Source organism: Podarcis liolepis (genome assembly GCF_965112155.1).
Source record: "Podarcis liolepis genome assembly, chromosome: 1".
Lineage (NCBI taxonomy): Eukaryota > Metazoa > Chordata > Lepidosauria > Squamata > Lacertidae > Podarcis > Podarcis liolepis.
Window position 1 is genome coordinate 97,597,172 of NC_139554.1, and position 13,227 is coordinate 97,610,398.

General features: G+C 44.8%; 1 protein-coding gene across 4 annotated transcripts in view; it reads left to right on the forward strand.

Moving 5' to 3' along the window:
* THSD7B (thrombospondin type 1 domain containing 7B) overlaps positions 1–12,872 on the forward strand; it is a 413,810-nt gene extending 400,938 nt beyond the window's left edge. For all 4 annotated transcript variants that reach the window (XM_083493189.1, XM_083493188.1, XM_083493191.1 and 1 more), the window contains 6 exons: positions 1,172–1,345; positions 2,067–2,162; positions 3,825–3,907; positions 6,398–6,590; positions 7,453–7,540; positions 11,690–12,872. In XM_083493189.1, the coding sequence (XP_083349315.1) occupies positions 1,172–1,345; positions 2,067–2,162; positions 3,825–3,907; positions 6,398–6,590; positions 7,453–7,540; positions 11,690–11,771 (716 nt within the window). In that variant the 3' untranslated portion in view covers positions 11,772–12,872. The remainder of the gene's footprint in view (positions 1–1,171; positions 1,346–2,066; positions 2,163–3,824; positions 3,908–6,397; positions 6,591–7,452; positions 7,541–11,689) is intronic.
* Positions 12,873–13,227: the final 355 nt, after the last annotated feature.

A 13,227-nucleotide genomic window follows, 5' to 3' on the forward strand; every position in this document is an offset into this window, starting at 1 on the left:
GCAATATTGTAGTTCTCTCTATGATTCTTCCCAGGCTTCTATTGGGAACATGCACACCTTCGTTCTACATGGTTCAGCTTTACTGAATGTGTGCATAGCATACAAGTGAGTCATATGGGCATACATATCTAGAATGACTAGATTGGATGGTCATTTGTCATGGTATTCTTTAGCAGAGATTCCTGGATTGCAGGGGCTTGGACTAGATGACCCTTGGGATCCCTTCCAGCTTTACAATTCTATGATTCTATGACTAGTAGTGATGATGAAATTTATAAATAATGGATACATCATATGAATTATCACTACACATTGTTTTCATAACAAGTCGTGTGCACATACTCCCAAACTGTGACCCTGCACTTATGTCTAATGAGACTTATTTCAAGCTGATGTTACAATTTTTCACGTGTGAGGCTTTTAGCACATGCTCAGAATTTGATTGAGCCCTTACTCTGCTTCAGTGACAAATTGTCCTTCCTTTCTGATATCTGCATTGCAAATCGGGCATGGTTTTCCACAATCCTGGGTCTAGAGGGGCTTCCCAATCCAACACTTGCTGCTTGGCGCTGTGATTTTCACTTCTGTGAGGAGACCATGTTCCTCAACAGTTGAATATGAGAGTCATCAGTCATGGGGGACTGAACCATCTTCAACCCAACCCAAAGGAATAGATGGTGGGGAGGCCAATAAGGGAATGCAGTGGCAGGGATGAACACATTGGGTAAAGCCAAGATCTAAGCATCCAAACAGAACCTTTCTCTACCATCCTGCAACAGCAATGACCCTTACACTTTAATATTTCATGCCACTTTACTAGATGCAAATATCAGATCTATGCAGTAAAATGTTAACTAAAACACCATGTAGATGAATTCAAGCAAGCAAGTTATATTATCCTCTGTCAGGAAAGAAGAAGAAGAAAAATAGTCAAGATGTCAGCCTAACGTGTATTAACTGGAAAAATGTCTCCCTGGACCTTAAAAAAGTCATTACCGTGAATGGTCTAAACCTTTTAAGAATCTGATTTTGAATGATAAGAGATAGCAGAACAAGTAGTGTTACCTATTAAGTTCCAACTGGCATTGCCGTGATTTCAAGTTCAAACCTTCAGAGACATAAGTAATAGAGCTATAGAAGTTCCCTCTTTCCCCCTTCTTCTTACACACAGGTGATTGTCATTTGACAGAATGGTCAGAGTGGAGCTCTTGTGAATTAACGTGTATAGATGGCAGGAGCTTTGAGACTATGGGTCGTCAGTCTCGGTCAAGAACGTTTATAATTCAGTCTTTTGAAAACCAAGACAGCTGCCCTGAACAAGAATTGGAGACGCGGCCATGCTCCGGTAGGGAATGTTTCTTGCTCAGCCCTTTCGCTGTATTTTACAGAAGCGTTCGCACTACTTTGTTATTGCTGTCAAGGCCAGCCCAAGACGCTTTGCTGCCTGAGGCAGAACAGAAAATGACGTCTCCCCAAGTCAAGGTGCATAGTACTCAATGCCAGTCAGGTTGTTTACACATGAGGCAGAATATCTCACCTGCGTCTCTCACCCTCCTTGAAAAATAAAAATTTCCTGCCCTTTCATGAGGCCCAGAATTAACTGCCTTAGGTTACCGCCTCACTCAGCCTGAAAGGAGCACCATCTTGTTATTATTGCGTATTTGGTGTTTAATCATGCCTTGAAATTAGACTTTAAACATTCTTTTTTCTCACCCCACAATGACCAAAAAAATTCAAAGGCAATAGCAGGTGAATGGTAGAGGGGGGAATAGGGTGGACTAAATGGGGAAACAATGAGCACGGCCAAATGCCCTCATGTGTGTCCTCTTTGCATGTTTTGGTAGAATTTATTTACAGTGCAATCCCATAAACCTTTGTTTTGAAATAAGCCAGTTGAACTTAGTGGGGCTTACCCCCTGCTAAGTGTATATAGAATTACAGCCCTAACTGTTTGCCTATTAGGAAATTTTGAATTTCATCTGAAAGAAAAACAGGATACATTGTAAATGTGTGCATACATGCTACCTTGCAAACTGATTAATGTTGCCCTGTTGTTTGGACTATAGGAGGGAAGTGCTATAATTATGTATGGAAAACGAGTCTTTGGCGAGATAATGAACGCACAGTGTGGTGTCAGCGTTCTGATGGGGTGAATGTCACAGGTAGGGACATCCTCGAGTCTACTGCACACAGTCTAGAAATGTTCTAGAACTATGACTTATACAGTGATGATAATGATGACGATGTTGTTTAAGAGGAAAGGGAAATGTTCTGTACGTGGGATTCTCTTTGAGGGCTATTTTAGTGGTCTCTTGAGAACCAGAATTTGGAGGAACACAGTATCTATTTAACCTGAAATGTCCTTCTCTCATTTGTTCACCTAGTTTCACCCCTGCTGTATTTTAGAAATAGATTAAAACAATGGCCATTTACTTCAGCTTTTTAAAAATAGGACTCATTGTTGCTGACAGGCCATAGCTCAGTGGTGGAGCAAGTATTTTCAATACCAGCGGTTCCAGCTTCAATCCCTACCATTACCAGGTAAGCCTGGGAATGTATCCAGTTTGGAACCCTTAAGAGCCACTTCAATTCAGTATATACAAGACTGAGCTGACATGGCATAAGGCAGTTGTCATATTTTTATTTTAGTTGCTGTTGTTCCTATTGTTTAATTGTGATTCATTTTTGATTTTCAGCCGCTTCATGAATCCCTGTTGATTGAATCAGATTATAAATATCTTACATAAAATAATAGTTCAGCCACCTAGTGCAGGCAGGAATATGCACACACACAATGACTATGACATGGAGGGATCAGCCCACCCAAATAAAGAATGATTTGAGAGCAGGTACATACATGGCAGAAAGTTGCCAGCAAGCAATTAGCTCTGGCTGACTCTGCCATTAATTTACCCACTTGATTTCGTTGTTAATGGAATGTGCATTTTACAAATATTGTACAGAGACCAGGTTTCAAATAATAATCATGCTAACAGAACTGAAGGATAAGTGCTTAAGTTGGAATATCCATTTTCACTGGCAACACAATGAATGTCAGAGACAAAAGAAGAATCCACAAGTACAAGTAGGAATAGCTAATTCTCCATTTCTTCATCTCTGTACCATTCATTCCTCCATTCCCTAGAGCCTTCCCCCTTGTTCCTCTTAGAAATGCTTGGGGCATTCAGATTCAGTATGGATAGTGAACTGGTTTGAATTATCACCAAATTCACAAAGGGCTGAATCACATTTGCGGGCAGACTCAACATGATCTCTTTAAAACCAAGTGGGAATGCCATTAGTGAGCAATGGGGGATAAAGTCACTTCAGTTCATTTCATTTAAAGGCTAATGCATCTCAGGAGTAATATCAAACAATAACTCATTTTATTTGTATGCTGCCTTTCCAAAGTTAAAGCCATGCATAAGGCAGCTTACAATGTGTACAAAAGTATGTAAGTACAAAGTAGACAGGCGTACTGAACAAATTACACATAAATAGTAAGATACAAAAAAAGTAACCTCAACAACAGCAACAGCCCTCCCCCAACAACGCCCCCTAAATAACACCGCACCCAAGAGTCTGTTCAGCAGCCTTGGCTTTTGTAGCTGGACTCAGTCAGGGCCCTGCCCTCCCAGGCCAGGTGGGAAAATGCCTGCAGTGCAGGGAGCAAATCTTCTAGGACTTACAGCAAAATTGATATGAATGCACTGGCATTTGTTTCTTTTTTTGCCAAAGGCAGTGTTGCAGCAAAGTAAAGTTTTCCCCACATATATCACTGTGGCCTCTTTTTGAAATGTACCTCTTGACATTTGCCCTTACAGGGGGTTGTTCCGTTCAGATGCAGCCAGCTACAACCAGGCATTGCAGCCCAGCCTGTCGGAAGCCCTTTTCTTACTGCACGCAGGTAATCCAGATTGTGTACTTTACATAGTCAGAATTAACATTTGTTTACAGCTAATACATTGTGCTTAGACTTTGCAACACCCACCCACAGCCTAGAGGCATTGTTTAGTATGTGTAGGACACCACCTAGTGAGATAATCCAATAATTTAATTAGATATATAGGCATTGTGGAAAAATAATGCAGAATGTATATGCATGGTGGTTTATTGTGGTTTGCCAAGCCTAGTTAACTTTGGTTCTTTTTATTTTCATTCACATGTCCAGGGAAGGTTGATTGTAATTTTAGATATAAGGCTGTGAGCCCCCCCCCAAAAAAAAACCATTATCCTTGTCCACCAGAAAGAATATTCAGTTCATGTGCCATCAGCAGCCTGGTCCCCTCTCCGTTCAGAAGCTGTGTTATTCTTCCTCCTTCTCCAGAATTATTTGAAATAAAATTATCCTACTAGGATAGCTTCCCTTTCCTTTTGACGTTGGCCCAGTTAGAATATAATGTTAAGCCAAACCATAGTTTACTTAGCACAGATAATAACATCCACAACAACCTATGAGGAGTAAGCCAAAAACAAAGCTTCATCACAGCTAAATGGTGTCTCTGGATCAGGACAGGACTGTATGTACTGCTAAGCCAAACCATGACTCTGCTGGTTTGCAGTCTTTGCTCCAGGAACCCACACGTTTGCTCCTTTGTGCTAAGCCATAGTTTGGTTTAACATGATGTGTAAGCCAGGTCATTGTGTCTAACGGTTGTGAATTTCTCCACCAAAGAAAAGTGCATACAGGTGACTGAGTGGCATTCCACCACAAGGTGTTAACCATGTAACCATGGCTTGTATTCAGGCAGTGTCCCTCTGCTGGCAGAAGGCTCTTGGTTAAGAACATAAGACAAACCTGCTGAATCAGGCCAATGGCCAGTCTCATCCAGCTTCCTGTTCACCTGTTGGAAGCTTGCAAGGTGTGTGACAACACACTGCAACCTTTGGCAATTTTCTCTCACACCCTCAGCCCCTTCCTCAAATCTACAGGGAAAGGAGGAATCACTGAAAATTGCTTTTCCATTTTGCTGATGGAAGCCTCCCCTAGATCAATCAGCCTTCTCTTACAGGAGGGATGCCAGCTGGAACCAGTCCATGACATTCACTCATGTGGTGAGGAGAATTTTGCCACACATTTGCACCCATATATATATATATTCCACAAGGAATATCAGGCAGTGGGTTATTTGTGGGGTGGCGCTGTGGTCTAAACCACAGAGCCCAGGACTTGCCAATCAGAAGGTCGGTGGTTTTAATCCCCACGACGGGGTGAGCTCTCGTTGCTTGGTTCCAGCTCCTGCCCACCTAGCAGTTCGAAAGCACATCAAAGTACAAGTAGATAAATAGGTACTGCTCCGGCGGGAAGGTAAACAGCATTTCCATGCACTGCTCTGGCGCACCAGAAGTGGCTTAGTCATGCTGGCCACATGACCTGTAAGCTGTCTGCGGACAAACACCGGTTCCCTCAGCCTATAGAATGAGATGAGTGCGCAACCCCAGAGACATCCACAACTGGACCTAACGGTCAGGGGTACCTTTACCTTTACCTTTAAAGTGTAATGAAAATGTAGGTTAGGTCTGGTACAAGTAGTCAGGTAGATGTTACACCTTGAAAAGTTAACATGTTGAAAATCAATGCCTACAGAGTGATAGCAACTATGACTGGGAGCCATGATGTACCTGCTATTTGGCTGAGTTTTTTTCAGATTCCACATGCAGCGGGGTATGTTTGTACATCCCTACTCTTACAAACCCCACAAGTTGGGAAGGTTAGCATTTGTATCTTTGATCTTCCAGCTACAATATGAAATGATATAGACAAGCAACAACAGCACTGCATATGTGTGAGTTCATGCATGCCTATCTGAAATACCGTATTTTTTGCACCATAACACTCACTTTTTTCCTCCTAAAAAGTAAGGGAAATGTCTGTGCGTGTTATGGAGGGAATGCCTACGGGTGGCATGCCTACGGATTTTCCTCCTCTAAAAACGATGTGCATGTTATGGTCGGGTGCGTGTTATAGAGCGAAAAATACGGTAAGTCCAATTGAATGCAAAGAGGGTTGCTCCCATGTCAGTCTGCCTAGCCTTAGGTATTTTTTACTAACTTAGCCTTTCTAACGTTGCAGGATTTTCACTGGCGTGAACTTTTTTTTACAAAGATAGATTTTGTGATCCGTGTTTCTGTTACAATGCTTTTATCCAAACCAAGCAAAAAAGGGGCAGATCCCCCATTGCTTTACTGTGATAAAAGAAACCCTTTTATCAGTTTGTACAATACTAGCAATCTGTCCAAAGCCTTTGGGATAGGTTGGGCTTTAAACTTAAACAAATACATAAACCATTTGGCATCAGGTTAACCTGTGAAAAGCCAGCAACCTCTCAGCAGAAACATCTTTTGTGGTGAGTTTCTATGGGCTGATTTCAGTGCTGAATATGTTCTTATTACCTAGAGTGGAACCTGCGGTTGCGAGAGAGGCTATACAGAAATAATGAGATCAAATGGCTTCCTGGATTACTGCATGAAGATACCTGGTTTAGAAGATAAGAAAGCTGATGTCAAAACGAATGCTGCAAAACATAAACCCGTCAACTCAAAAATGCATGATATTTTCAAAGGATGGTCCATTCAGCCTTTTAATCCAGGTAAAAAAAGATAAAATATGGTGAGATTTTTTTTTAATCCACACACTATAAAAATAAAATTAGTGCACAGTGGATCATGCAATTAGAAACATTGCTGCAGGATATGCAAACTCTCATTTGCAACTTAATTAAATGCATTGAATTCCATTTACATTACATTGTAAAATTGTGCTGAAACGTCACTGTAATATTTGCAGTGTTACAGCCAATGCCATTTTTATAATTCTTACATAATTAACCAAGAAAGGTACTGTTGTCTTTAGTAGATGAGACTGCCATACAATGAAGAAAAAAACTAGTCTAATTCCTAGATTGATATTTTCTGCAAAACTCTTAATTGCATCTGTCAGTCACCTCCATGTTGCTTTGGGCTCTAATCACAGTGGTCCCAATCCAGGGAACTGGGAATCAAGCAGACGGCTGCACACCTGCTGCTGGGCTGATGAAGATGCCCTTTATCCCAAGATTGCTTGTCACTGTGAGCGCTGACAGTGCTGATCACCTGCCAGGCAAACAGGAGGATTCAGCATAGTCTTCTGCTCTTATTTACTTAACAAGTAGATGATTCGGGCAGCATTGATTATGTATTAGGTACAGGTCCACCTGTGGTGCTGAATGCAGTCTCACACGCACAGACCAGAATTTGGTGGAGTTGATGTGCACAGAGAAGCTTATTTTTGTATCCAGATTGGCATCTCTAATAGGAGCAACTGATCAGCATTTGTTATCTCACCATTGCATGCTACATGGATTTCTGTGTATATGCTTCCTTTTACTATATTCATAGCTAGATAATCACTTCATTTCAATGTTTAAAAGTTACAATTTGCCTTGTTTTGTTTTCTTCCCTTTTCTGATCCAGATGGAAAACTTAAAATATGGGTCTATGGAGTATCAGCGGGTGGGTTTCTCATGATAGTTTCCCTAATATTCACCTCATACCTTGTTTGGTAAGTATTCTGTCTACTTATTCTTTTCTTTTCTTTGTTTTATTTTTATTTTTCTTATTGCATTTATATCCCAAGGTGGTATAAATGGTCCCCCCCTTTTCTCAGGCTTTCCCCACAACCACCCTGTGTGGTAGGTTAGGCTAGGAGGCAGGGACTGGCCTAATGTCACCCAGGGAGCTTCATGACATTCTAGCCACTAGACCACACCAGCTCCTTATTTTATAGGTTTTTATCTCAATTTCAGACACTTCACTAGAACCAGGATGGATGAACTCAAATCAAGTTAATATAAATCAAAATGATAAATAACTTGCAAGGACAACACTCCAATGTCACATTGTTTTCTGTTGGATGTAATTAGGAAACAATGTGGTATTTGAGAGCATTGTCACTTTGTCTTAGGATGAAGCACAAAATACCGTATTTTTCGCCCTATAGGACGCACTTTTCCCCCTCCAAAAATGAAGGGGAAATGTGTGTGCGTCCTATGGGGCGAATGCAGGCTTTCGCTGAAGCCTGGAGAGCGAGAGGGGTCGGTGCGCACCGACCCCTCTCGCTCTCCAGGCTTCAGGAAGCTCTGCGCAACCCTCGGGAGACCGGCTCCGAGGGTTGCGCAGAGCTGCCTGCAGTCCCCGGCTCAGCGCAGCTCTGCGCGGCCATCGGGAGCAGGGCGCTAAGTCCCACCCCGCTCCGGATGGCGGCGCAGAGCTGCCTGCCGTCCCAGGATCAGCGCAGCTCTGCGTGGCCACCGGGAGCCGGGGGCGAAGCCCCGCCCCACTCCCGATGGCCGCGCCGAGCTGCCTGCAGTCCCGGGATCAGCGCAGCTCTGCACAGCCATCAGGAGCGGGGCGCGAAGTCCCGCCCCGCTCCGGATGGCGGCACAGAGCTGCCTGCCGTCCCGGGATCAGCGCAGCTCTGCGCGGCCACCGGGAGCCGGGGGCGAAGCCCCGCCCTGCTCCCGATGGCCGCGCAGAGCTGCCTGCAGTCCTGGGATCAGCGCAGCTCTGCGCGGCCATCGGGAGCAGGGCGCTAAGTCCCGCCCCGCTCCGGATGGCGGCGCAAAGCTGCCTGCCGTCCCGGGATCAGCGCACCTCTGCGCGGCCACCGGGAGCGAAGCCCCGCCCCGCTCCCAATGGCCGCGCAGAGCTGCCTGCAGTCCCGGGATCATCGCAGCTCTGCGTGGCCACCGGGAGCGGGGAGCGAAGTCCCACCCCGCTCCGGATGGCGACGCAGAGCTGCCTGCAGTCCCAGTATCAGCGCAGCTCTGCGCAGCCATCGGGAGCGGGGCACGAAGTCCCGCCCCGCTCTGGATGGCGGCGCAAAGCTGCCTGCAGTCCCGGGATCAGCGCACTTCTCCCCATTGCCAGCCCCACAAGCTCGGGGGGCAGCGGGGAGGCAGAGCGTGCCTTCCCACTGTTCCCCGACCTGGTTCTTCCAGCCCCGCACCTGGGGGGGAAATAATTTTTTTTTCTTTATTCCCCGCCCCAAAAAACTAGGTGCGTCCTATGGGCCGGAGCGTCCTATGGGGCGCAAAATACGGTAATATGTATGTACAAGAGAGAACCATGTGCACTTTCAGAGCTTCATTTTATGTTGTCACTACACCCACAGGAACAGAGCTGGAAGGGAGTTGGAAGTCATCTAGTCTTTTAGGAATCTAGACTTTGCAGGAATCACAGCTAAAGAATCCCCAACAGATGGCCATCCATCCCTTGTTGAAAAACCTCAAGAGCCCACTGCCTTCTGAGGGAGTCTGTCCCGATATTGAGCAGCTCTTACCAAAGCTGTTACTGCGAGGTTTAATCCCATACAATTCCAAACAGAAAGGAAAAATGGAAGGCACTTTTAAAAAGCAGGATGAGCTGAAAATAAAAAGGGTATAGTGTAAGAAACAGAAGGTGGATTGCTGAGGATGAGCACCAGTGGAGGAGCAAAGTGCTGTCACTCATCCCATAGCAGGGAACACAATAGAGTGCTGTTTGCCAGTTCTCTGCATGCCAAATTAATACACTTCTGCCCAACCCCAGAAAGAATCCCACAAAATAAGCAAAGCAGAAGAGGTAGGATATGATCTCATGCATATTGAGAGGGGTTCAACAGTCACTTTTATGCTGGTATTTTTTGCAGTCCCTGATAGTGATGACCCACTGAAATACCACAAAATTGTGAGCGAGCTTTTGAGCCCAACAGACTAGTTGTTAAGAAAAGTGGAAGGAAATGGCTTAAACTTTAAAGCATGGAGGAGATTCATGGAGGAAAAGTTAGCAGTGCCTACTAGCCAGAATACCTATGCTCTGTCTCAGGGAAGCCCCAAGACATTTTGCTGCCTGAGGCAAAGGATAAAATGGCATCTCCTCCCAATATATGTACAAAAGAATGGTAGCTGGTCTCAATTCATTGCTGGCAAATACAGAGTGCCTTCCACTGCACTTGAAGACAGCAGACTAGCTTAGGGTGTATAGAGCAGGAACACATACCGTATTTTTCGCCCTATAGGACGCACTTTTTCCCCTCCAAAAATGAAGGGGAAATCTGGGTGCGTCCTATGGGGCAAATGCAGGCTTTTGCTGAAGCTTGGAGAGCAAGAGGGGTCGGTGCGCACCGACCCCTCTCGCCCTCCAGGCTTCAGGAAGACATCCGCAGCCTAGGCAGCCCAGTGGGAGGTCCCGCAGGGCTGTCTAGGCTGCAGATAGCAGCCTGCTTCCCGGAGTGTCGGGTGCCCTGAAAGCAGAGTGCCCGGCGCTTCGGGAACACATCCGCAGCCTAGGCAGCCCTGCGGGAGGTCCCGCAGGGATGTCTAGGCTGCGGATAGCAGCCTGCCGCCCAGCGCGAGGGGCGCTCTGAAGCGGAGCACCCGCCGCGCCGGGCAGACATCCGCAGCGTCTTGGAGCCCTGCAGGAGTTCCCCGCAAGGCTCCCCACACTGCGGATAGTAGCCTGCCGCCTGGCGCGAGGGGCGCCCTGAAGCAGAGCGCCCCCCGCGCCGGGCAGACACCCGCAGCGTGGGGAGCCTTGCAGGAGTTCCCCGCAGGGCTCCCCACGCTGCGGATAGCAGCCTGCCGCCCAGCGCGAGGGGCGCCCTGAAGCAGAGCACCCCTCGCGCCGGGCAGACATCGGCCAGCCCCACAAGCTCGGGGGACAGCAGGGAGGCACAGTGCCGCCATCCCGCTGTTCCTCAACCTGGTTCGGTTTCTCCAACCTGCTTTTTGGGGGGGGGAATAAAGGAAATTTTTTTTCCTTTATTTCCCCCCAAAAAAACTAGGTGCGTCCTATGGGACGGAGCGTCCTGTGGGACGAAAAATACGGTAGTTCTGTTCATTCCCTGGCTCTCAGAATCTGCCATCTGAGGCTGCTGCCTAATGGTAGGGTCAGCCCTCTTTTGCCTCCACTGTCAGAGCCTCCCTTACCCGGGTTGTGCAGCAGCAATGGTGGATTCTGGCAAGATTTGATGAGATCTTGTAGAGTGCATAAGATCTCACAAAATTCCTAATTTACATTTTGAATTGTCATTTAACAAACAAATTTAAAGCTTTTTAATGCAACCTTAGATTGTGTCCTTAGAATTTATATTTTCTGTCAACTAACAGCTGGACATTCTTGTAGAGTTGTCAGATTTTCCATATTTTAACTGCATGGGGGAAATAGCTAGCTATAGCTGCAATTCAGCATTCCAGTTTTGCATGACCCAGCCACTTTTAAGTCCAATTGATTTCAGTGCAAAAAGCTTTAGCCATGTGCTTAAATCACCCATCACAATCAATAGTGTTTAACTTTGGCTGGATCATGCCCATTGTATTATTTTACTTTAGTCTAATTAACAAGAGAACCTCTACTTCTTAATGGCGGCGTTGGGGGGTTTTCGGCAGGCTAAGTGCTTTTGCACTCAGCGCCTCCTTGTCCAGCCCCCATATTCCATGCCAGACCAAGAGCCAGGTACCAAGATGAACTGCGAGTGAAGTCCGTTTCTCTGGTCCCTGGGGGGAAATTACAAGGATGATTACCCTCAATCATCCTTGTTCTTCCTTCACCAACTATCTCCTGCTGTCGTAGGGGCTGCCTCCATTAAGGCAGAGCTGACCTGGAAGCCCACTACATTATATTTAATTCATATTTTAAGTTTTCTAAAGAGATGTTTTCTCCCCCCTTTTAGCAAAAAGCCAAAGCAGCAGCAACATGCTCCTCCACAACCGAAGTGTCTGACCCTAGCCTACGATGGAGATGTTGACATGTGACGTGGACCGAAATCCAAATGTAGACATCAACTGCCTTAACTGCTTCCCCACCCACCATTTTCCCCCCTTTCTCGGTTTGGATCTTATTTATGTTTTTTGGAAGCATCTCACAATTGCTGATACACATGGGCAGAATACAGTTTGCAAATGTAGCAGTTTTGCCTTTTGGTTTATCTGAAGAACATGGCACTCAAGGACCTTCTATAACTTGGCAACACTTTTCCCAAGGGGGACCTGAGAAATGCATCATTCCTGTTTATCAATGGGAATAAGGATGAACAAGTCAATCTGCAGGCTACTACTGATTTTTACCTTTAAAAGCATGACAATCCTGGGGGGAAGAAAGGTGACATTTACTGTAAAGGACAAGTTCGACATGGCATCATTACGCACTATATTAGTGCAAGCTTCTTTATTCTTCACCTCTTTCAGCAATGAGTTTTCTAGTGTTTACATTTGAGTTACATTTGAACTGTGAAACTGATTCATACGTTTCTCAAAAATGTCTGGAATTCCCTTCGTTTTCTAAGTTCTTGGGTTTCTTAGATGGGAAAACAATCTGATTTCCCTTCAGATTGAGATCAGAGGAGCAGGATAACAAGCACTGGGAAAAATTTTGCAGCACAAGACCCAGATTGCTTTGTAACCCTGTTTTTTTGGAAGAGGAAGAAGAAGAAAAAGAAACTGGCAGATGTTTTGATGACTAGGAAGATGAAAGTGCTCAAATATATATTTTAAATTAGTATTAAGCCATTTAGATACATTTTTAACCATTGAAAACTGTAATTCAGTTTGTTTAATATGAATTCTGCTTTTGTATTTTAAACTTTATTATCTGGAATATTTGTAAATTCTTTTTTTTTAAAGTTTATTCTTGACCTTATTTATTATACATATTAACACACACACAAAGTACTGTTTATAGAAGGCCTTGCGTTTTAAAAAGGTTTCCAAGTCTACATTCTGAACATCCTGAAGAGGATACGTGTTTGTAATAGTATATGTTGCAAGTAAGGAAGTGCCATCTTGTGGTATTGACATGTATTTATAAGCAAATAAAAAGCTAAAGAGTGTGGGAATGTTGACCCAGGCACACTGCAATCTCTGTCAGTAAAAGGCTTTCTTTTTGGTCCAACAGAATGAAAATCTCCTGATAACCTAATCATACCACATTCATGAGCCAAATGTATGAGAGAGGGATTCAAAATGGGTTCATGTTGCAATTATGTATGAAAAACCAGATTCAGTAAGTCTCAAGAGGTGAAGATGTTCTCCATTACAGGTCTGTTTCTCTGAATGAAGAACTTGTCTTTAGATGTTCTCAAAAGAGCTGCATGTATCTCTCTACTACAGCCGGTATATCCACAATTGAAAGCTACCCTTCCCCCTGCATTGGCCATACCTGTCAACTTTTCCTTTTTTTAAATGGGAAATTCCCTTATTCCAAATAGGATTC